A 22,818-nucleotide genomic window follows, 5' to 3' on the forward strand; every position below is an offset into this window, starting at 1 on the left:
CACTAAGTCGTGTTGCAGGCAATGCTCGCAGCTTGTTGATGAATGTTGACAATAACGCCGCCGAGCACTTCAATTCCGTTATTGCGAAGTTTGTTGGGGGAATCAACTTCTGTCAGAGGCGGTCTTACCAAACACGCGCATTTGCCGCAGCCGTAACAGTGAACTCACGTGAAGGTTTGCATCATCGTGTGCACAAGGAGATGTGTCAAACAAAGCCAGGGAAGTACACTTTGAGCCTTCAAAAACGTTGTAGTGCACGTGAGCACGTGAAGAGGCAAGGGCCAAGCGCCGTCTCAACACCAAAGCGAAGAAGGCCAGCCTTCCAGCCCTGCGTAAGAAGCCCGAGCGCCGAATTGCTGACTATGGGGAACAAGCGCAAAGACCAGACATGGAGCCAACGTCCTTCGCGACGGCATGCATCGACTACAAAAAATTGCTTGAGCTCTCAGAGGAGGAGCATGCCGCATTACAGGAAGACACCATAGAGCAGTCGCTGAGCCTCCGGTGGAAACAAGAAAGGAGAAAGCGGCTTACAGCGTCTTTTTTTTTGGTAGAGTATGCAGGATGCGCCCCTCTACAAGTGCTTTAGTTACATGTCAGTATTTTGGGCTTTAGTTACATGTCAATATTGTGGGCTTTAGTTACGTCTGTCTGTCACTAATGCACCTGTTCAGTAGCTTCAAGGCGCTCGGAAACCATCACCCATTGTTGTGCACTTGCGGACATGAAAGTCGTTTCTGAACGCAGAAAAGGATTGCGCAGTGAACTAACACTGCAGTGCAAAATGTACAGACTAAAGGGTGTGGCTGACACTGAGCGTCCACCAAGCATCGGACAAGATCATATGGACGTGAACACCGCTGTAGTTTTGGGAGTCCTCTCTAGTGGAGCGCGATATTGAGCCCATGCTCAGTTCTGTGCTGCGCTGAACATGCCGTGTATAGTGACCGGAACATTCGTGAAATATCAGGACCAACTGGCGGACCGTAGCAAGGGTATAGGACAGAGTCACGTACCGGAACTGAGGAAGTAAGTGCGGTCTGTGGAAGTGCACGCATGTCTACCGGTACCAGATCCACGGCCAACTCCACGTATAACCAACCGTCAGTACTGCCTCTTCGTTGTAGGTACTGGACGACGCCTTGCGGAACGAGAAAAGGGTGGTGTACCTTGCGCGAATTTATAGCGACTGCCTCCTGCTAGAGCTTGTTGACCCTCGCTATCCTCGAAGCATGCGAATTAGAGTTCCCGATTACAGAAGGAAGTACGCCAGGCCAAAACAATTGTAATCAGTGTGCCGTGTGCTTTTTGCTAATCGAGACAAGGTCGTGATGTCGGCAGCCACGACGAGGACGAAAAAGAAAGCTAGAGAGGATTTCTGGAAGTTCCTGCGCGGATAGGCAAGATGACACTCACAATGACAATTTGTTACGAAATGCTCTCACTCCGAGATCCAGACTGACAGAACCACGAGCTGAAGGTCACTTCCAGACGAATGGGACATCAGAGACCCAGTTCGCGGCATGCTGATCTGTGCTTGGGTGAAGTCTGGGGCCGTGGTTAGTGACGACCAGGATGAGCACAACGGACCCGAATTATACAGACGACCAAACTGGAAACCTCCATTCGCACTTTACGTTCCAAGCAGCTGTATGGTCCAGGCAGACACATTTTTCTCCTCTACCCTGCTTTTCTCCTCTACCCTGCTTTTCTTCCCTTTTCTTCTTCTCTTTTGCCTTTTTCCTCCTTCTCCACTGATGTCCAAGGATATGGGAAACGTCATGCAGCCTCTTTGCAGTTTTATTTGATTTCCGCTGACTGTGCAAGTAAATGAAGTGTTTTGTACCACCACAACGTGGTCTGAGATTTGTAAGCCCAGAGTGACAGAAAATAACAAAAACAGGTTGCGACTTCGTTTCGCAATTTCCGCGTAATGTCGGTAAGCTATAACATGCCGACACCAACGTGTTTCAACCGCGTCGTGTCCAACCTAGGTTTTTTGTGTTACGAGGAATTTCATTTATTATATGCGAAAGCATTGCCGAAATCACACGAAACGACTGGTGACTAACCCTTCGCCCGACAAGAACACAGCACGGAACAGCAACAGATCGACGAAGAAGTTCAGGAGACAGCTGGACAGCCTGGGCGCATTCAAAAGCCGCGCCACTAATTGTTCCGTCTGGCTGAGCGCGATATGCGTGTTTACAGTATTGGACTTGGCATGGGTGAGCACGAGCGGTCATATGTTTGCACAAGATTTCGCTTGACCCGTCGCGCGCAAAGAGAAAACAAAAATAACAGAATAAGAAGACGTTACATCAGCGGTACCGCATTTCCAAGCAAGCGCCAAAATGTTGTGAAGCGGTGTCTGCGCGAACCATTTCGCTCGCTGCGCCATCCCTCGATTGTAGACGACGAAGTTCCGGCTCTGATGCACCGCCTTAAGTTACCATATGAAAAATCTAACTAAGTTAATAACGAAGTTCTTCAGCCTGAAATGTAACTCGCAGTTACAGAGTTACTTAAAAAAAGAACGAGTTACTTCTAAGTTACTTCGGACACCAAATAGCACTACACAGGTGCAGCGCGCGTGAGCAGTTGAGTTTGACCTTGAGTTGCCTGCGGAGGAGTACCACACGCGTAGACCGCTTTCGTTTATGTCCAACAAGACGAACACTTTGCATCTTACTCCCTGTGGGCGCACAATGGTTCAACCTTATTTCAATGGCAGCGGTTCTGACTTCCTGAATAGAATACTGCCATTGATTGAGTACCACGTTTTATGGCATAAAATGCATTGAAAGAACCAGAGAGAAAGCAAGAAAATATGTGGAGGTGACTGAAAGGCGAATTAAAAGTAACTTGGAACTTAGCTTAAGTTACTTTGGCAAAGTTACCTGAAAAAGAAACGAGTTCCTCTGAAAGTTACTGCGGCGCAAAAGTACCGAGTTACAAGTTACCAAAAAATGGAACTTAGTTACAGTAACGAGTTACCTCGAACTCTGGTTTCCACACGCCCTCCATGTGTACCCACTTCGCTACCAGTGTGGCTGTTATATCTACTGTCGAAGCCTTTGTTTCATTTGTGTCCAGTGTTTTACCATTGGTTTCGTCAGGTTTCTTTGGTGCCTTTGATGGGTTTAGAGAACTACACTGGGTTTTTCAAAGACTTTCCACACGAATGTCGGCACAGTTCCCCACGAAGTCAGCCCAGGATGCATACTAACCTTGCTGTCCCCCACTCTTCCCTGCTGTCCTCTCTCCATCTGTCCACATCTGTACGCTGCTCATAGCGACAGTCATAGCTGGGCGGCCTCACTCATGAGGACCCTCATGAGGACGCCTCACCCTCACCTCACGGCGATGAGGCGATGAAAGTTCCTCATGAGGACAGTCGTGAGGCATTGACCCTCATGAGGCCCACCGTGAGGGCCCTCATGAAGCCAGTCGTCGTGAGGCCATCAATACGTGAGGGTACAACGTATTCCGTGAGGAGCCTCACAGATGAGGCCGTGAGGCCCTTTGTGAGGAACCTCACGGTTGAGGCCGTGGGGCTCTTTGTGAGGAACCTCACGGATGAGGTCATGGGTCCATTCGTGAAGAGCCTCACGGATGAAGGGGAAGCCACTGTATCCCCTCGCTTGTAGAAGGTGTGCATCAGATGACATCACTCTGCGCGAAGGGCCAATGGAAATTCGAAGATCTTCGAGGATCGCCATGTTCCGTTCTTAGGTTTCATTCCTCCATATACAGGGTGGTCCACCAACCATGGTAGAAATTCGTAGTAAAAGACGTTGGCCCCGGAGGGACATGCAGTCAAGGGATTTTTTTTTCTGCCAATAACTTTTGCCACATATTGGTAACATTTTTATTTCATTTTAATTGACGGAAAGTTATTTTCTTGAATTGAACTCCAAAATTTTCCAAGGCAACCTGACGTTTACTTTGCGGAAATGGGTTCCCCGTGGTCATTTTTCTCAGTATAGCACATAATCCCACTCGTAATGCAATGGCAATTGCCGAAATAAATTCGTCAAAAATTCGTGGAGATGAGCCCTTGGCTCCGCCTCTTTGAGCGCAAAGTTTGAGCGCAAATCTGCGAAGAAAGGAGGTTACATTGACACGCCACACGAGGGGGGAAAGGGTTACAAGCCTTACCCACGGAACAAACACCCGCGGTGAGTGCGGGAATCAGAGCTATCTTACCAAAATTGAGGTCACCCGACGTGTTGACAGGTAGGGAAGGAAATACATTTTTGGACCGTTTTGCACTCCGGTCTCAGTGAATGCAGTGAACAAGTAAACGGCAGCGATGGCGAGCACTGTGTATTCCAACCAAGAAAAAACAAGAATGATCATTGCTCTGGGGATCATGCTTCAGGTATGGACTATGACAGAGCAGTCCTCAAATACAGTGAAATGCTTCCAGAAACTAGGGTGGTGAGCTCTTGTATCATAAGCCGTGCATTTGTGAGACTGTCCACAACAGGAAGTTTCCATTCCGGTACCCAGAGCCGGTCACACCCAATCTCTGCCAGTGAGTCGACACAAACAGACCAGGCCCTGAAAGAAGTAGAAGAAGATCTCCACGTAAAGTCTGGGCACCCTGGCAAAGTGAGTACAGACATCAAAGTCAAGTGTGCTGAGGATACTACACAAGCACAAACTCCACCCATACCACGTGAGCCTTCATCAACATTTCCAGCCGGGCGATAACCAGAAACGTCTGGATTTTTGTAACTGGATCCGATGTCGGACCCAGGAAAGCAGAAACTTTGTGAACAGGGTCATTTCGGCTGATGAGGCCCACTTCTGCCATAGCGCTCAAGTGAATCGACACAACGCGCATTATTGGAGCCAAACAAACGCACACTGGCTACGGGACTGCAAGCATCAGTACGAGTGGGGATTGAATGTATGGGCCGGGATTTATAACAGAGCCATTATTGGGCCAATCTTTTTCACGGGACCTCTAAATGCCAACCGCTACTGTAGCGAAATTTTAGATGCCGTGTTTTGCTTTATTGATGACCTGCCTCTTGCTGAACAGACCCGCGTGTGGTTTCAGCACGATGGGGCTCCACCTCACAGCGCGCGGCATGCAGTACAGCTGCTACGTCACATGTTCCGGGAGAAGTGGGCTGGCAGATTTGGTCCAGTGTCATGGCCCGCCAGGTCTCCTGACTTAACGCCGATGCACTTTTACCTCTGGGGTCGCATCAAAGACGAAGTATACAAAAGCGAACCACGATCGCCGGCTGACCAACAGGGGAAAATCACTGCTTTCTGCTCGTCACTTTCCAGATCCGAAATAAAAAGGACCGTGTAAGATACAAGTCGGAGAGCCCACCTGTGCATTGCAGCAGATGGCGAACGCTTCGAACGCGTTTACGCTAATGATGACGTATCAAAGTACACAGGAAGTGTGCTGAATGTGAAGAAATCCGTAGCATGTTGAAACAAACGAATTGAAAAAAGAAGAGAGCTCACAGGCGTTCGCGCATACAACTCTCTCTCTCTCACACACATACACAGGTTCATGACAATAAGGTGGTGCAGAAGAACTACGAGACTGCTATCAGCGGTCATAGTGAAAACAGCCGCGTACGCACCCAAAAGCAATCAAACACACTGAGCAAAACACGAATGAAGGAAAAAGCGCGCGACCCTGAAACTGACGTGGGCAAAGCTGACACCTGGCAGCGGTACTCTTCTGTGGGTTGGGTGTGTAACCCTTTCCCCCTTGTGTGGCGTGTCAATGTAACCTCCTTTCTTCGCAGCTTTGCGCTCAAACTTAGAGCCGTCAAAAAAGAGGCGGTGCCAAGGGCTCTCATTTCCATGATTTTCGACAAATTTATTTCGGCAATTGCCATTGCATTACGAGTGGGGCTATGCGCTATACTGAGTAAAATGACGACGGGGAACCCATTTCCGCAAAGAATACGTTAGATTGCCTTGGAAAATTTCGGAGTTCAATTCAAGAAATTAACTTTCCGTCAATTGAAATGAAATAAAAATACTACAAATATGTGACAAAAGTTACTGGCAGAAAAAAATCCCTTCACCGCATGTCTCTCCAGGGCCTACGTTTTTACTATGAATTTCTATCAGGGTTGGTGGACCACCCTGTATGAAGGCTACCATGAAGAATCCTCACTTCAAAGGGGCATGCGACTTTTTCATTAGTGACCTTACAGATAAGTCATGACTCTCTTAGGCGGTCATGTTATGTTGTTGCATAAGATAAAACCCCGAGAATAGGGAACACGATTTCGAAGTCGTGTTTTGAGCTCCACACTACCTCTTGTGGATTCGTTTTTCGGCCTGTTTACTGGAATAGTGGCCTCGTTTGGAGAGGCCCTGTTCCGCGTTTTCGAAAGCGCGTGCAGCTGCTTTCCCTCGCTAATTTCGAATGATTGCAACTGGACACACGCGTGCGGTGTCGTGCCGAAGGTGCCATGTGCGGTGTTTTTGTATTTTCTTTTTAAACAATTGTTACCGCTGCTGGGAATGTAACGAGGCTTTCTTTTTATTTTGACATCTCTTGTTCTTAACAGCATAAAGCTGAATATAAAGCAGCCTTTACCGGGCTCCCCAAAGTCTGTGCGACAGCAATAATGAAGGAAGTACTAAGGAAGGAACTAACAAAGCAGAACAAACAAATAACAATAAAAAAGATCTATGATGAAAAACCCGAGACTGGGGAAGAGACGAAAAACAGACGTTGAAATTGAGAGTTTGTGTGCGTCGTCTGTTTTTCGTCTTTTCCCCAGTCTCGGGTTTTTCATCATGGAGTTGTAAGAATTTTCAAAATCTTTGTTTGTCTCCTCAAAACGAAGCCAGGAAAACTGGAATCCCCGTGACTGTAGCGCGCCTTTGAAATGTAAAAGAAGGAGAAGAAAAAACAATAAAAAGGCATGACCTGATTGCAGGTGCGATTAAGTGCCATCGTTGTGCCCAAACACTTCAGCTGTGAGCGTATCCTCCGATTCTGGCAGCAGCGTCATACGGTTCTGAGAATTGAGTACAGGATCTCTTCAAGCACTATTCCCCGCCACCACCCGATCATTTCCCTAGCGGTACATCTGCACTGTAGTATTTCGGGCTTGACTTTACTGATGCCAAACACTAATGTTAAACCTCACTGTGACAGTAACAACTGTCAGCACATTTATCCAAGCACAGCACGAAACCCCGTAGACAGTTTAATGCAGCGCAGTATCATTAGTACCAACTACCGACACAGTAGATAAACGCCGACGTCTCATGTGAACATGACGGAAAGTTCTTTTGAGGCTCACGTACGCGTCTCCTAGTGACCTGAAGACACATGAGGCCATGTGGGTCCTCATGAGGTGAATGTACGTGAGGCCATGAGGGCCCTCATGAGGTGAGGGCACGTGAGGATGAGGACACGTGAGGCCATGTGGGTCCTCATTCGGCGAATGTACGTGAGGCGCCGTGAGGACATGAGGGCCCTCATGAGGTGAGGGCACGTGACGATGAGGACTCCTGAGGCCATGAGAGCCCTCATGAGGTGAGCACAAGTGAGGATGAGGACCCTCATGAGGTGAAGATACGTGAGGCCATGAGGGTCGTGAATAGCCTCATGAAGTGAAGGCATGTGAGGATGAGGATGGTGAGGCCTTTCGGGATCCCGATGCCCTGAAGTGAGGTTCGTGAGGGAAAAATTTGAAATGAAATGTGAGGGTGAGGGCGACTAAGGTTAAGTTACTGGTGAGGAAAATTTGGTGAGGGTGAGTGAGGCTGATAAAGTCCATGCTTCGTGAGGTGAGGATGAGTGAGGCCGCAGACAGTTGCTTCGTGATGCTAAAACGGAATAAAACAAAAGCTACACTGCACAGTTTGTCGCGTATAATAGAACTCATTGCTTTGTGTTGTTTCAACATGTTTCAAGCCAACCAACGCTGCTCTACATCTTGAAAATTAAGGTAGTGTTGTATTTTGAGGGTTGTGCAAGGCTGGATCAAATATAAACGAGTGTTTCATTTTATATTTCTTTTATTTGTAGTAAGAAATAAACCAAGTGTGCATTATTTTTCTACTTTATCTCCCGATATAGAAATGCATTTTTCCCTGTGGGACGGTAGCTTTTTTATTCCCTCTTCAAAAAAAGAAGTGGGTTGTGTCAGCAGCCAGTTGCACACAAACTCCTCCACTGCGTCGTCATTGTCGAATCGTTGGCCTCCTTGTGCTTGTTTGAGTGGCCGAAACAAGTGGAAGTCACAAGGCTATAAGTCAGGGCTATAGGGAGGGTGCTCCAGTGGCGTCCAGCCCATTTTCCTTAATTTTGCACACGTGACGGCTGCAGTGTGGGGTCTGGCGTTGTGATGGAGGAGCATCGCTTTACGTGTTGGTTGGTCACGTGTTTTGCTGCGATAAGCAAGTTTAACCTCACTCAAAGGTTCACAGTAATATGCAGCGTTGATGGTGCGACGATCATGCAGGAAATCAATGTGCAAAATGCTGCGCTGGTCCCAAAAAACAGTTGTAAGCACCTTGCCAGCTGACAGCCAAGTCTTGGCTTTGACAGGGGCTTTCGTTTTCAACCTTGTCACGGCCTTCCACAAATTCCTTATGCCAGGCAAACACACGCGGCCTTGGCAGTGTTTGGTTCCCGAACTGTGCCGTCAATATGTGCAGAATTTCGGTCGGTTTTACACCCTCACGAGGAAGAGACTTTATAAACAATACGTTGCGCAATCGACGGGTGTACCTCTTTCTCAGACATCGTATGACGGACTACTGAGGAAATGTGCCGAGTCCAGTCGGCTTCTCACGTAACTACTCACCCACCTACCTAGCACGTGCACAAGCGGCAGCGCGCGTCAATTGATAGAACGCGCTCTACAACAAAAGTCGTTTATATTTGATCCACCCTCGTACATCGTTTGAAAATCTTACTACGTATATACCCACAATCCCCAACTTTTCTTGGGAAACAAAATGAGCAAATTATGGGTGTAAATATGGGACTTTAGTACGAGAGATTGGGTGAAAGGAAAGCTCTAGTGTTACCCTTCCTGTATCTTTTGTTTGGGTGGAGTGATTAATATGGACTAAAGATCTGGTCATGGTTTTAAAATAAGGTATGTAAGATGTCCAGATCCAGAATGAGTGTACCTTGGTCTTGCACAATGAAAAATAAAACTTGGCCATAACAAATTCTTCTCCCCGTTGTTGTGGTTGAATGGTGCAAAACAGGGACAGAGATGGCATTTATCAGGATAATATCTCAACACTTAGTGTTTGAATACAAAGTGTGTCATTTACAGTAGCCTACACAATTCCTTTGCCTTGAAAATTGAGCGCATTATGGAATATAATGTGTAAAGAGTGAAAATTGAAAAAGTAGTTTTTTGCCAAATGCAAAACTGATTCCCATGAGACCTATTTTTTAAAGAGCTTTTGATTCTGCCACCAGTGTGGCAAGGTGTTCGAAAATCTGGAAGGTGCCATACGTCCCTCTCAGACCCTTGTGCATACAGAGCACCATCTTGACATTAAACAAAGGCTATTTGTTAAATTTTCTGCTGTTCAGCCACTTCCATTTCAGATTTGTGCCATAGGTACCACTATGGGGATCACACAGGGCGTGCGGAATTCTTGTGGCATTGTGACTTTTGTCTTTGTGGGATTCCACTCAGACAGATGTCATGTGCTCAATATGACATGTCTCAAAAGGGTCGATTTAAATATTATAATTTTGTGTGTACAGTGCAATACCGTTAATTCTAACTTGAGGGGGAGTTCAAACTAAAGGGTGCCTCTCTGAATGAGGGATTGATGCGTTGGGAGCGGATGGTAGCTATGTCAGAGACGCCTCATGGCTATAGCTAGGCCTTGCTGGACGTTCGCGGTCGTGCCGATAAAATAAGAGGCTGTTTCTTTCCAGAACATTTATTCGCAGAAAAGCATCAAAACAGCTCAGGACAGAAAATAATCTTATACGCAATTGTGTTCATTTCTTCAGCCGCTTCTCAATGAATGTCATTTGCAATGTTAAGCCCAACCCAATCGCCAACCCTGCGACCGTGGATATCTTCTACCCAGTTCGAGAAAATGTCAAGTGCTGTCTTTGTCTTGGGTATATAGTCAACAGGAAGGGCCTTGGTCCCCTCAAAACAGCGAGGTTTGCGTTTGCGCATTACGGTGATTCGTTCCCGACTCCTCTTTTCTCTAGCAGAAGTATCACATTTATGAGAAATGGACTTCTAAGTAATAAGTAAACAAACCTAGCATTTGATAAGTAACCATGTTCTTGGCATGCCAGCTGCGCGCCCGCCGGCACTTCCGAGCCAATGCGTAGCTGGGAATTGTGCGCGGCCCTGCAACCTTGTTTGAATAAGCCAGTGCACACGTTCGTATGTTCGAATTACCTGGTGTTTTCCCCATTGAAATACACATGGCTTTGCCAGGACCTGAGCATCAGTTCGAATTATGTGGAAGTTGGAATTAAGAGATTGATTGATTAAGATTCTTCGCTAAATTTGCGTAAAGGCTTTGGGAAAATATGAATGTGCGCCCTCAACTAAAGATTCCGAGTGTTCCATAACTGGGACCGATTTTATGTCTCATAGAAGTGAAAAAAAAAAAAAAGACTCATTGGCAACCGCCCGTGGGACGTATAGAGATAAAATAATTAGACCATATATCATTCAAAAAGATATCAAAACCTCTTGCAGGATATCTTTAAACTGGTTAGGCTAGTGGTTCCCAAACTTAGCCGCCCCGCGGCCCATAAAAATGTAGATGACCGCAACCCCCCCCCCACTCCCAGGTTTCCCTCGTTGCAATGCCGGACGTCTTCCAATATCAGCGCACAAATGTTAGACAAAAGGATACACGGACATTTTATTGGAGCTCCATTCAGAGAGAGTTCCCTGACACAAAAAGTCTCGTACAACGGCATCCTGCACGACTGCATCGTTCGCTTCCCGACAACGCAGGTGAAATGGTTTTCTTAGCTTTTTGGCATCTGCTCTAATTCGAGAAGACACCACTGCACGGTGCGCCGTGAAGGCCGGGTGCAGAGGGGGCATGTCCGTGTATGCCACGATAGATGCAGACGCTGTGGCCTTTAGTGGAGTGGACCTCACGACATAGATTTTGGCCCTCGCACAAGTGAAAGCAGGTGTGGAAGCCAGGCTGTGTGATGCATCGAAAGCGTCGCGTGCCACGCATGCAAGCACAGAATAGCGGGCAGGGTGTGGCTTTTTTTTTTTTAGTTTCTGGGCCGCTTCGCGACCTCCACGGAACGTGTTGCGACCCACAGTTTGGGAACCACTGGTTTAGGCTCATCACAACAGATCTGATGGCTAATTTTGCTGGTCACTTTCATGCAGCGCAGTGTAGTTTGCTGGTGTGGATTCAGTTGTGAAAAGTTGTGTCAGTGTAACTTGCACTGGCTTGCCCAGCTGAACATGCTTGGCAGCGTGAGTGTCAACCAAAACACAATCGAAACCATTTCGCTCGAAGCTCCCGGTCCATGCTGTGACATTCATCATTGCATACATGTATCTACCAAACTTACAAAAAGCCTTCATGAACTCCATTCATCGTCAAGTGCTTCCAGAGGATCGAGATATTCCCCAGCAACTGTTCTTGTTAGCGGTTTTGAATACCAGTGAAAGGAGAGACTACACAGAGAGGTGACCGGAGGTGAAGTGTGTGTTCCAGTCTGTGTTGCCAATGCTTTTGTGTTGTGAGAACTGCACTAGTGTTAGGCTGATCAGTGCATGTCATTCTGGAACAACCAGCAAAATGCGATTCACTGAAAAGACCAGTGTAACATGCAGTGATACAATTTATATTATGACTTTTCCAAATTTGACAGCAGACTTTCCATGCTGAAGTGATAGCTCATTGGTTGCGAGTGTGGCTTTGGAACCTCGACATGGGGTCTGAAGGCAGTTGCTTTGCTCACCACACCCGCGGTACCTGTCCTGCCTGTTCTCTCTATGAAACATGCATGATGGTTTTGGTCATGTCCAGTAAACATTATTGACGATGAACCCTCCTTTGTCCATGTTCTGCTGCTGCAAACACGTTGCACCTGGCAATACATAGCTCGGCCCACAGCTACATCTACTGCATGTAGTATGATATGCTCTGTGAATTTATGTTTGGAATGACAGTGAGGCACAACATTTGAGTAATACTTTCACTTATGTGGCAGTGAGCCTTGTGACAATGTGGTAGCTCTCTTTCCAAAGAATCCTCGGGTTTATCTGGCAGGGTTGTGAAGCTGTGTAGTTTATTTTGGAAACTTTGGCAACCGATGTTTGACTGGTACCTGATGTGTGTCTTACACTCCTAATGATTGAGGTAATGATTCAGTAAGATGTCCTCTTGCTTTGTTGTGGCTGATGCACACAAAATTTATTCCTCATTTATTTTTTAGTAATTTATAATGAAGAGAGAAATTTCTTTTCATGCAACAAGAAAATTGTTCTTTGCAGGATGAGGCACAGAATTGAGCAGGCCCAGCCTAACAGGACACCTAAGGTAGGTTGGAAGAGGAAACGTTTGTTGTCATCATTCGAAGCTCCATTTCCCTGTGTCTAGACGTCGTCTAACAAGCCCCAGGAAACATTTCCAACGGGTGTCTTACCTAGCGCTCCCAGCACATGTGTGGAAAGCAGAGTTTTGCTCCAGCACGTGCTCTACCTACTGGCGGGCATTCCTTCAGAATCTTTTCTCTGGGACAAGGCAAGTAGCTGAAATTTTAGTTATTCACTTAGCAAATGAATAATATGGCACAGTTATGCCTCTATGTTCTGGACACTTTTATCCCTGGCGAAAACTGTCCATAAAGCAAGCTGTTTACGGTATGTTACCGGATACTAGAGAGAAAGAAAAATTTTGTGAAGAAGGAAAGCAGTAATCAGGGTTTCTTCATGTGCATGACTATATGCAACTCAAAGTAGACAAAATCTTGGCAACATGGAGTGCGTGACGCTGATCACCATTGTCCTAAAAAAATGATATGTGAGTCAGTGTCGTGACATAGGAGTGTCATCGTACGTCACCAACTCCATTGACCCGATTCAAGAGGGGGATTGTTGGGAATCAGCTCTTGAGCACATCTAGTGTTGAATCCTCAAATTTTAGAATGGGAGTCAAGGGCACAGGCGTAATGTCAATAAACAGACGCACCAGGTACCTTTGCGAGCAACACTCTTGGACGAAGAATCCATTGGGGCGAGAAAGAAAGAGAGCTAGAAGAAGGCACTGCTACCAAGAAGGTATTGCCAGGGAAACAGGGGTATCCATGTTTATATCTACTTTGTATTCATTTGACAGTATCTTTCACAAATTGTAGCTTGATAGAACCTTGAAAGTAACGAGTTACTTTCGTGAGTATGTAGTATTGTACTCAAATACTTTTCAACATTGAGTATTTGGTACTTTATTCCATTATTTTTTGCATGGTACTCAGTAACCTAACTTGAAAACTACTTTCGAGTGTACAAGCCTGCTGCTGAACTCACTGCATCCTACGCCATACTCCATGCCCTCAAACACCACAGAAGGTTTGGTGCTCGTTCTTTCGCATTGCTTGTGTTGCCCCATGTCTGTACTTTATTATCTTCCCCTGCACTGGGGTTTTAAAGTGCCACTATGGACTAAACCTTGAGTCTTCAGTATCCTACCAAAGTTGTTACTGAAATCTTCTTGTCTCACTTTACATTCCTGCAAAATATTTTGGCTCTACGTGACACGAAACCGGAGAAAATTAATTTTTAGTTTAGAGAACTGTGACGTCATGTTAGGCTCTGACGGAGCGCCCGGCTCTTATCTGGCAACGTTGCTGCCTTTCGCGTCTTCAGGGGGGGCTCACTTTTTTGCACTCCGTTTGCGGAGCCCCACGTGACATATCATACGACCGCTCCGACCTTGGAGAAAACACAAAGGAGGGAAAAGACATCTCTCCCATTTTCCCCTCTTTCGATCAGCGTCACGTGACTTCTCCACCACGTGACCCTCCCCGTACGCCGGCGTCATTGTTAGGAGATGAGTACCCTCTCCAGAACATGACATCATTGCAATTTGTGGGCTTATGATTACGTCACCCGCTCCTTGCGTCATCGAAACTTGTGGAGGCTCAGCAGATCTTCAAAAATTGACAGAAATGCACAGAGTTTGTTAGCAGGATTGAAATTTCGCGTATAGAATCCTTGAGGCACTTCCTTTTCATGGACTAAATAAAAGAAACGCTGTTTTCCGTGTCCGGAGTAGCACTTTAACGATTTTAGAATGACCAAACGTGCCAGGACAAGACGAAATAAATCTGCAGAAACAATAGGAAGGATTGAGTCGGCCCTTTATATTTCCTGGCTGTTTGAACACTTGCTTTTTTTTTTTTTTTTGTACAACATGCATGCATATTGAATAGTCATCCACACATTGTACAATCTGCATTTTTTCCGTTAAAACTGAATAGTAGTAAAAAATATACTGGCATATGTCATTTTTCACTCTAAACCTAAAAAATGTAACACTACTCTTACCTTATTGCAAGCTTTGCCGATAATCCAGTCTCGGACACCACCTAAGGGTGTAGCTATAATATACATGTGAATTTGAAAGCTCACTTGGTTAGGAAATTATTTTATAATCAGAGCAGTGTGATGTCAAAATAAGTTTTTTTAGTGGTCCACACTGCTGCTTTTCACTAACAAGTGGAGCACAGACTGAATGAAGTGCAGTGCAAAATGTAAGGTGATGCTGTACCTATAGAGCTACACATAAGCTATCAGAAACAGCACTGTCTTTGTGTGTACTTCGGTGGTGCAGTGAGAGGAACAATAGTATTCACTTCACACATAGTTTGCCCTTTCTATTTTCACATTATTATAATAAATGACATCGGCATACAAAATAGTGTATGATTAGAAAAATATTGGTTGTGAATGACACCATGTAAGTGTAGTATAATACGTACCAGAGTAATGAGTAAACTGGTACTCTCATATTGATACGAGGCAGAACAACATCAAGATGGCAATGATATAATGCTGAAGAATGGGGGCACATGAAACTCATTTATCCTCCTAGTCTTCGTTACACTAATAATTAGGCAGATATGTACTTCTGGCCTTGAATGATAGCACTAGGGTTATGTGGGCCTTCATCATTCCTACTCGTAAAAGGAGAGCAGTTTACGAAGTTGGTGTTCCATTGGCCATTACTACTTGACGTTAAATCAGCTACAGCGTTATTTGTCCCTAGAAGCACCTCTCCTGAGCCAGCATCTTGGCAACTGCCTTGACTGCAACTGTACTTGAATTGACCAGGATTTACGCAGCTTTGCATCACATTCCATGGAAGCTTTCCCAACAACAACATAACTACTGATACCACCTGAGGGCCATTGTCTCGAATTCAATAACTTCGTCCATTGTCCATTATCCCGCGTGGCAGTCATCATCCTTCTCACTATCGGCTCCACGCTGTCCATTAGAGTGTGCCTGGAAACAATGGTATAACAGTAAAGTTGCTCAAACTGGCACATTCTCCAATCAGCTTATTACTATGCAGACTGTTTCGGAATTCTCTAGACACTTCCACTCTGCCCCAGGACTGGCGGTATGGTAAAATTATTCCGGTGCGCAAGGGGGGTGACCCTAATGACGTCTCTAATTATCGCCCCATATCGCTTACTAGTGTCATATGTAAAATCATGGGGCACGTTATTTACTCTGAGATCATGAAACTTCTTCCGTAAGCACGATGTCTTGTTCCATAATCAGCATGGTTTTTGGAAGAACCTCTCCTGCACATCCCAACTTTTTTAATTTTCTTCGGATATCCACGCTAACTGCCACGATGGCTACCGAACGGACGCTGTTTTTATTGATTTTGCAAAGGCCTTTGACACTGTCCCACACAAACGGCTGCTGTATAAGCTTTCATGCTTGGGAATTGACCTAACAGTACTCACGTGGATTGAGGCATTCCTAACCGACAGAGAGCAAAGCGTCCTTGTTAATAGAACATGCTCGAATACAACTCATGTGAAATCTGGAGTCCCCCAAGGCTCTGTCCTTGGTCCTTTGCTATTTCTGGTATATATAAATGATCTACCTTGCAAACTGAAGTCACAAGTCAGGCTATTTGCAGATGATTGTGTAATTTATCGGAAAATCAGCTCGGATGGTGACTACATCGCCCTTTAGGATGATTTAAACGAACTAACACAGTGGTGTTGTAACTGGCAAATGAATATAAACTGTACAAAGAGCAAAGTTATGTCATTCAGGCCATCAAAGACAGATATACCGTTGTTGTACCATACTGGTTCATGTGCACTTGAGAGGGTTGTAAACTTTAAATATTTAGGCGTAACTTTCTCTGAAGATCTCTCATGGAATGCTCATATATCTAGTATCGTTTCGAAATCTCTTTCATCCTTGTGATATATTCGGCACACGCACAGTGGAGCATCAGTACAAGTTAAGCTACTAGCTTGCGAAACCTTTGTTCGCTCAAAGCTCGATTATGCGAGCATTATTTGGAATCCCCATCAGACCTACCTAATAAACCATATCGAGAAAGTCCAAAACTGGGCAGCCTGATTTATTTTACCACCTACCTACGAGCGCACTGCTAGCGGTGGTGCTATGAAAGCCGAACTAGGGCTACCTCCACTGGCTGTGCGCCGAAAAGTTGCCCATCTATGTTTCTTTCAGAAATTTTATTTCCAAATGTCATGTGTGAAACCTCATTACTGTCGCCCTCCTACGTACATCTCAAGGGGTGACCATCGCCACGAAGTCATGCAGTTTCATGCCGTACAGATATCTATAAATTCTCCCCTTTACCGACATGCATTGGTGACTGGAATGCGCTTCCTGAACATGTTGCGACTCAGGACGATCCTGCCAAGTTTAGAAAGCTTTGCGAAACTACGTGTCATGGGGCCTCATTTTGTATGTTACAATGTTATTGTTACTTTCTTGTTATTGATTCTACTATGTTATTATTTTCCACCTATTCCTTGCTGATTCTTTCATTTGTGTACTCTTGTATCTTGCCTTCCTCACGTAATGTACTTTACAAGTACCTGCGTGGTAATAAAATGAAATGAAATGAAACTCTCCTGGATTATCCGGGAGGCTCCCGAATTTCGTTCAGTCTCCCAATTGTACGGACGCACCCTCCAATCTTCCGGAAAATTGGGGCCTTGGGCTTTTCTTCTCATTTTCCAGCTTCAAAAGCTGCGCAGACGCATTCCTGAAGAATTAGCCAGCCCGTAACACGTGTTTCGCGGCATGACCATCCATGGCTGGAGGTCGCGGCAGATCGCGTGTTTCATTGTGTCCGTGTTTCCCGAGAAGACGTGCTATCGTCCTTTCGTCAGTTCAGTCTCGTACGATGTTTCATCTCCTCCGATGGCACTCTCCAAACAGAAGAAATACCTGCATGTGTTCATCATACGTGCCATGTGCCTTTTCATGGGTTTTCTGGGGGTTTCATGGGTTTTCTGTGCACAACCAGCCGCAGATCATAAGCGACCACGTGTGGCCCTGTTCTGGAAGATGTTCGCAAAATGTGACGAAGTGAAGCGCCACTGGTGTGGACGGATGAAGACCACTGCCATCATCGGTGAAATGGCTGCGGCCGCGCGAAATGCATTGTTGGAGAGCCTGAGACGATGCGTCTTCACAATTGCACTTGACAGAAGCAACGATAGTGCATCCCAGCCCCACCCGATAGTGGCTACTTATTACGTACGGGAACCACAATACAGTGGCGTTCAAAATTGATGCGTATGAAACCAATGATAAATGTTGTATCTTCTATAGGTTAGGTTTGTCTCTCGTCGAGGTCTCTACACCAAGGGCTTGTCGGAGCAGGCACTCCGCAATGCACTGGCAGAGTTCCTGGAGTGTGGGACAGATGTTCATTATCTGGTGGAGTGGAGCAAAGAACGGGGAGAACATGGAGGTCTTGTCTTGGCAGCATTTCGTGGCGGCATCAGGAGGTACCTTCACTCGTACCATGGTGTACTTCTCTGCATTACACACAACTTGGACAAGGTGACACTTCTGCGCATGAGACACCTTACAGCTGACATACAGGAGCAGATGAGGTGAGCCCACATTATTTGTGGAATTGACATATATCAATTTCTCATTACATGATATGGTTATTCCACATGGGATCAACTGAATCAGGTTCTCTTACTTTTTAGATCAGTTTACTAATTCAGATGTTAGAATGTGCCAAAGAGTGATCTGGCGTTGCTGCATATGTAATTGACTTGTCATTTCCCAAGCCTAGCTGTCTGCCTCATAGTATCCCAATGCTCATCTTTGGTAGGTGCACAAAAGTATGGGATGCTAAGTTCACAATGTACACTGTGTGGGCAACTAAGTTCCATGCATTATTGGTAAGCACGAAAATATGCAGTTCTTCTGTTAGGTCCCATTCCGCAACAACGACTTTTAGGAACACTGATATGGGCCACCAGCTTCACAAGACAAGAGGGAGAGATTTTAGGGGCCCCCTAGCATCAGCATGCTAGGAATAGCCCAGAGTTGTTGCCAGGGGATACAGTCTATGCTCGGAATTTCAGACCAGGACCAAACTGGGTTCCAGGTGAAGTTTCCCACAGGGCAAGTTCGTCGTCTGTGAACCTGCGGCTCTCCGATGGTAGCACCTGGCATGGACATTCTGACTTCGTAAGGGGGCCACAAAACAACAGCACTTCGCAGAATCCTCCTGGAAGTCCTGTGCGGGCGGCGCCATCCATGCCTGCGTCACCAACCGCGGACCTGATTCCCCCTCCTGCGGCACCTGCTGCGTCGAGTCCTGGGCAGGACAACGTCTGTCCACTCCCAGACGCAATTGCTAATGCTGGACCATCGCAGGTTCACAGACGACATCTGCCCCCTTTTTAATAGAAGTCAGAATGTCTAGGTGTGTGAGTGTTCAATCAACAATGTTAACTGACGAAGAAAGATAATTTTTTAGAGGGTGCCTGTGTCACGTGGGGATTGAGTACGTACATAATTGTTCATGTTTTGTATAGCCAATAGTAAGTGTTGTTAGTGCAGCAGTGTGTCATCCTGTCTTCGCCTGTGAATTTTTGATGGTGGATCAGAAAAAAGACTAGTTGAGTGCTTCGCAGGGATTAGGTTCCGTTCTGTCATTATAAAATGCGCTGTTGTTTGACTGAGTGGATAGTAGCATTGATGTGTGATGTCCCAATTGCTATGAGGTTTAGTGCCTGTGCACCACAAGTTTCTCTTTTTCTCCATTTGCACGGTGATATGTCATGTTGAAAAAAGGTAGTGGTCAAAGCCACTAATCCATCTAATCCATCTAATAAGCCATCTAATGTATTATTTATATTGATCCTTTAAAATCAGGTACGATAGAACCTCCCTGTAGTGAGGTTGGTTGGACTGCTAAAAAAAATTGCTATATCAGTACCTTCACTAAATCAGTAGTTAAAAACTGGGGTTTCAACACATTTGAACCACAGGTTTACTTCGCTATATCCATATCTTCACTATATGCAGGTTCACTACAGAGTGGTTCTACTGTATGTGAGCTACGCAACTACTTATGTGCTCTTTATAATATTTTCCTTTGAAAGATTTGTGGCCAGTTTCTGCAGAGAAGTGCTTCACTTTAACACCAGGGGTACGACGGTAAGTGTGAGATGAATCAAGTGTGCCTGGCATTACAGGGCCATTCTTAACCCAGGTTAGAGGATCAGAATTGTTGGCACGATTGTACTGGGTGGCGGCTACAGGATGGTGCCGTAGCCATTATACCCTGCTTTTACAATTGCTCCATTATGCTTCAGAGCCATACTGCAGGTTGGTGAAATATTTCTGCTGAGCATTTCCTTAGCTCACTATCTTGCAGGTTCCTGCAGAATTGGCTATTTCGTGGGCAATACAGTGATCCATTCCAAGAGTTCCCTATCTGCATGGATAAGTGCCTCACTAGCATACATGGTGAGCTGTGGATTACGCTATCTAAAAAGCCTGTTGATGATTGTGTAATGCCACTGTTGAGCAAGGTACAGCATTAGTAACGCTGAGGCATACAATATGGTACCATTGCTATGGAGTGCCTGCTTAAAGCACTGCATGGGACTAGATTTATCTCCCAGGGAATCCCATACCCAAAGCCACGAAGACTTACCTGACCCTAGCCCGACTCGACTGCCAAGAACTCTGCCCAGACCCGGCCTGTGTCTGCAGAGCCCTTCCCTACTTGAGCCCAGCCCCAACTGACTTAGAGTGGGATCCGTCCAGTTGATTGTCTGGGCCAATTCCTCATAGAAAGATGCTCCATTTTGTAGTGTCTAAAGGAAATGACTAGAATACCTAATTGTGAGGTTTCGCACTATATCCTCTGCAGAACTCCCTCTACTATGGGGTAGAATAGGCAGCATAGGAAAGCCTTGAATAGAAAGGCAGCAATGGGGTAGAGTATCGCCTGTGGCGATGAAACTCCCGAGCTCAAGCGTTCCGTGAACCTCGTTGTGAGGTTCTGTAAACCTCAGGGGAACCTCCAGCTCGAGCTCCCACAGGTGAACCTCCAGTGCATACCACGGTTTCGGTATTCCAGCCTTGGTATCCAACTGTTTCATCTGACATCTCATTGTTGGCATCAGGACTGGCGTCGAGATCACCGGACATCGTGGTTGATGCTCGGCATGGAGAATAGAGCTAGGAGTTATCATCGTCACCCGTTGGCTAAACCAACAATTCAACCTCAAAATAAATAAACAAATAGTATAACAACAAATAAGTTAAAATCAAATAATATGCTACTTGTACGACATCTAACGCACCTGACCCTCTTCTGCGCAGTTGTGCACCATTGTGCAGTAAAAGGTTCCTTGAAGTCTTGCTGACCCAGTCACGGGGTTCCTCGAATAACATACGTTGAGAACCACTGGGTAGAGTATCTCGTAGTGTGATTGCACGCACACTCGTATTCACCCAAATAAAGAGACTTGCTGGTTTTTGCTTGATGAGGTCATATCAGTGTATGCATATGTATACAGGGCCTTTGGGTGCTACACGATATGCAGGAGAACTTGATATGCACTAAAAACTTGTTCTAAAATTGGCATTTGGGGCAATTCTTTGTCGATAAATTGTGATAACAAAAGAAACGCAGAAAACCATGCTTTCGCCTTAACATTTGCAATGGCCTGTGCTAGCTCTCAGTAACCTGTGTACGAGGAAACTTACACACACTGGCTTGACACAACAATGAAACAAAATTTAAGATGACGTTTTGATGCCTGTTCGGGCATCATCATCAGAATGAAACAAGAAATGGTATGTCATCCGAGTTCTACTTCTAGCTTAGTCACTGATAGCTTAGTTAATGACCAAGCTATAAGTAGAACTCGGATGACATATCATTTCTTGTTTCATTCTGATGATGATGCCCGAACAGGCATCAAAATGTCATCTTAAATTTTGTTTCATTGTTGTGTCAAGCAAGTGTGTGTAAGTTTCCTCACGACGTCTCCTGGCTTCTGGTCTATCTCTAACCTGTGTATGCAGGTTTGCTACTTAGCCATCGTATTTATTTTGCTGCTTTCTTTTCTTTTCTTTTTTTTTTTTAATTTGGGAGCATAACATGCACTTTTGTTGTTTTAGTGCTGGTAAATTTGCCTTCCAGAGCTACATGCGTCTGGCCACAGAGTTATTCTGCTCTCGAATTGACTGAGTGTGCTCAGGCACAGTATAAGTCTTCGAGCAGATGACTGTCTCCTCCTTGTTTTCTCTCATTCTCCCACAAAAGCCTCCCTCTCCCTCTGAAGACACAAAAGCGACACAGAAATGTGAGGTCAGGAATTGAACTACTTGCACTGTCCGAAAAATGTTTGCAAATTTTTGTAAATGTCAAGAAAGTAAGACACGAGCTCGAAGTGCAAAATGCACTTCTATGCATCATAAAATACAAATATTTTCCCAGCAGCCTCAAGTGATGTTTCGTTGTGGTAATGCATAGTTTGGAAGGAACTCCTTTCATTAGCGCTGTAAAATTGCGTTCCTCAACAATGCCATTGGCTGTGCTTATCACGCGCAGTCGATCCCACAACATTCGTGTTCAGCACTTCTTGCATTTCATCTATAGTCGTGTTCAACTTAAGAAGGGAAAGAAACCTAGTTCATTAACTACATACGCTGTTGGAGATAAGGAGATGCAGTAGCGTGCCAGGAGAAATACTGCAGCGCCACCACGTGCCATCAGTAGGGGAGCGCACTTTCTGCTGCAGCGTATTATCGTGCATCCAGTCTTAACAGCCAGTATCGAAGCAAAGTGAGTATGATGGATTACCTTCTCTGGCGCAGGAAGAGAACATGACCTCTCTGCGTCCAGACATCCTATTTGCGGCACAGTAATATTTTGAGAGCTGACGGACTACATTTATTTTCATTCTGAACGCGACTATTGAAGCATATACTTCTTGCTATCATCTGTAACAACACTGAATGCAATTTCAAGTAATGTTCCAGCGGTGTTCCAGTCAGGATTTTTAACCAGTGGTCGCAGCTCCTGCACAATACCGGGATTGGAGAAACTTTGTGCAAATATCATCACATCCCCACTCCTCAGTTATTGCTGTTGTCACATGCATCCATGATTCGATGATATGTGACGGGCCGTGGACAAGGACAATGGGCAGACATTCTACGCAGCTGTGCCTGCGGTGGTGTGCATGTAAAGACGTGTCGTATGGTTACCGTGTGCATTCCATAATGCTGGATGACCACACAGACTTCATCATGTGCCATCACGGAA

The 22,818-nt window shown here is 45.6% G+C and overlaps 1 protein-coding gene across 4 annotated transcripts in view; it reads left to right on the forward strand.

Moving 5' to 3' along the window:
• LOC135396488 (gamma-tubulin complex component 6-like) overlaps positions 1–22,818 on the forward strand; it is a 79,779-nt gene that overhangs the window by 10,497 nt on the left and 46,464 nt on the right. For all 4 annotated transcript variants that reach the window (XM_064627488.1, XM_064627482.1, XM_064627483.1 and 1 more), the window contains exons 8-13: positions 12,486–12,531; positions 12,592–12,735; positions 17,835–18,121; positions 19,634–19,688; positions 19,744–19,859; positions 19,909–20,000. In XM_064627488.1, the coding sequence (XP_064483558.1) occupies positions 12,486–12,531; positions 12,592–12,735; positions 17,835–18,121; positions 19,634–19,688; positions 19,744–19,859; positions 19,909–20,000 (740 nt within the window). The remainder of the gene's footprint in view (positions 1–12,485; positions 12,532–12,591; positions 12,736–17,834; positions 18,122–19,633; positions 19,689–19,743; positions 19,860–19,908; positions 20,001–22,818) is intronic.

Source organism: Ornithodoros turicata, chromosome 6 (genome assembly GCF_037126465.1).
Source record: "Ornithodoros turicata isolate Travis chromosome 6, ASM3712646v1, whole genome shotgun sequence".
Lineage (NCBI taxonomy): Eukaryota > Metazoa > Arthropoda > Arachnida > Ixodida > Argasidae > Ornithodoros > Ornithodoros turicata.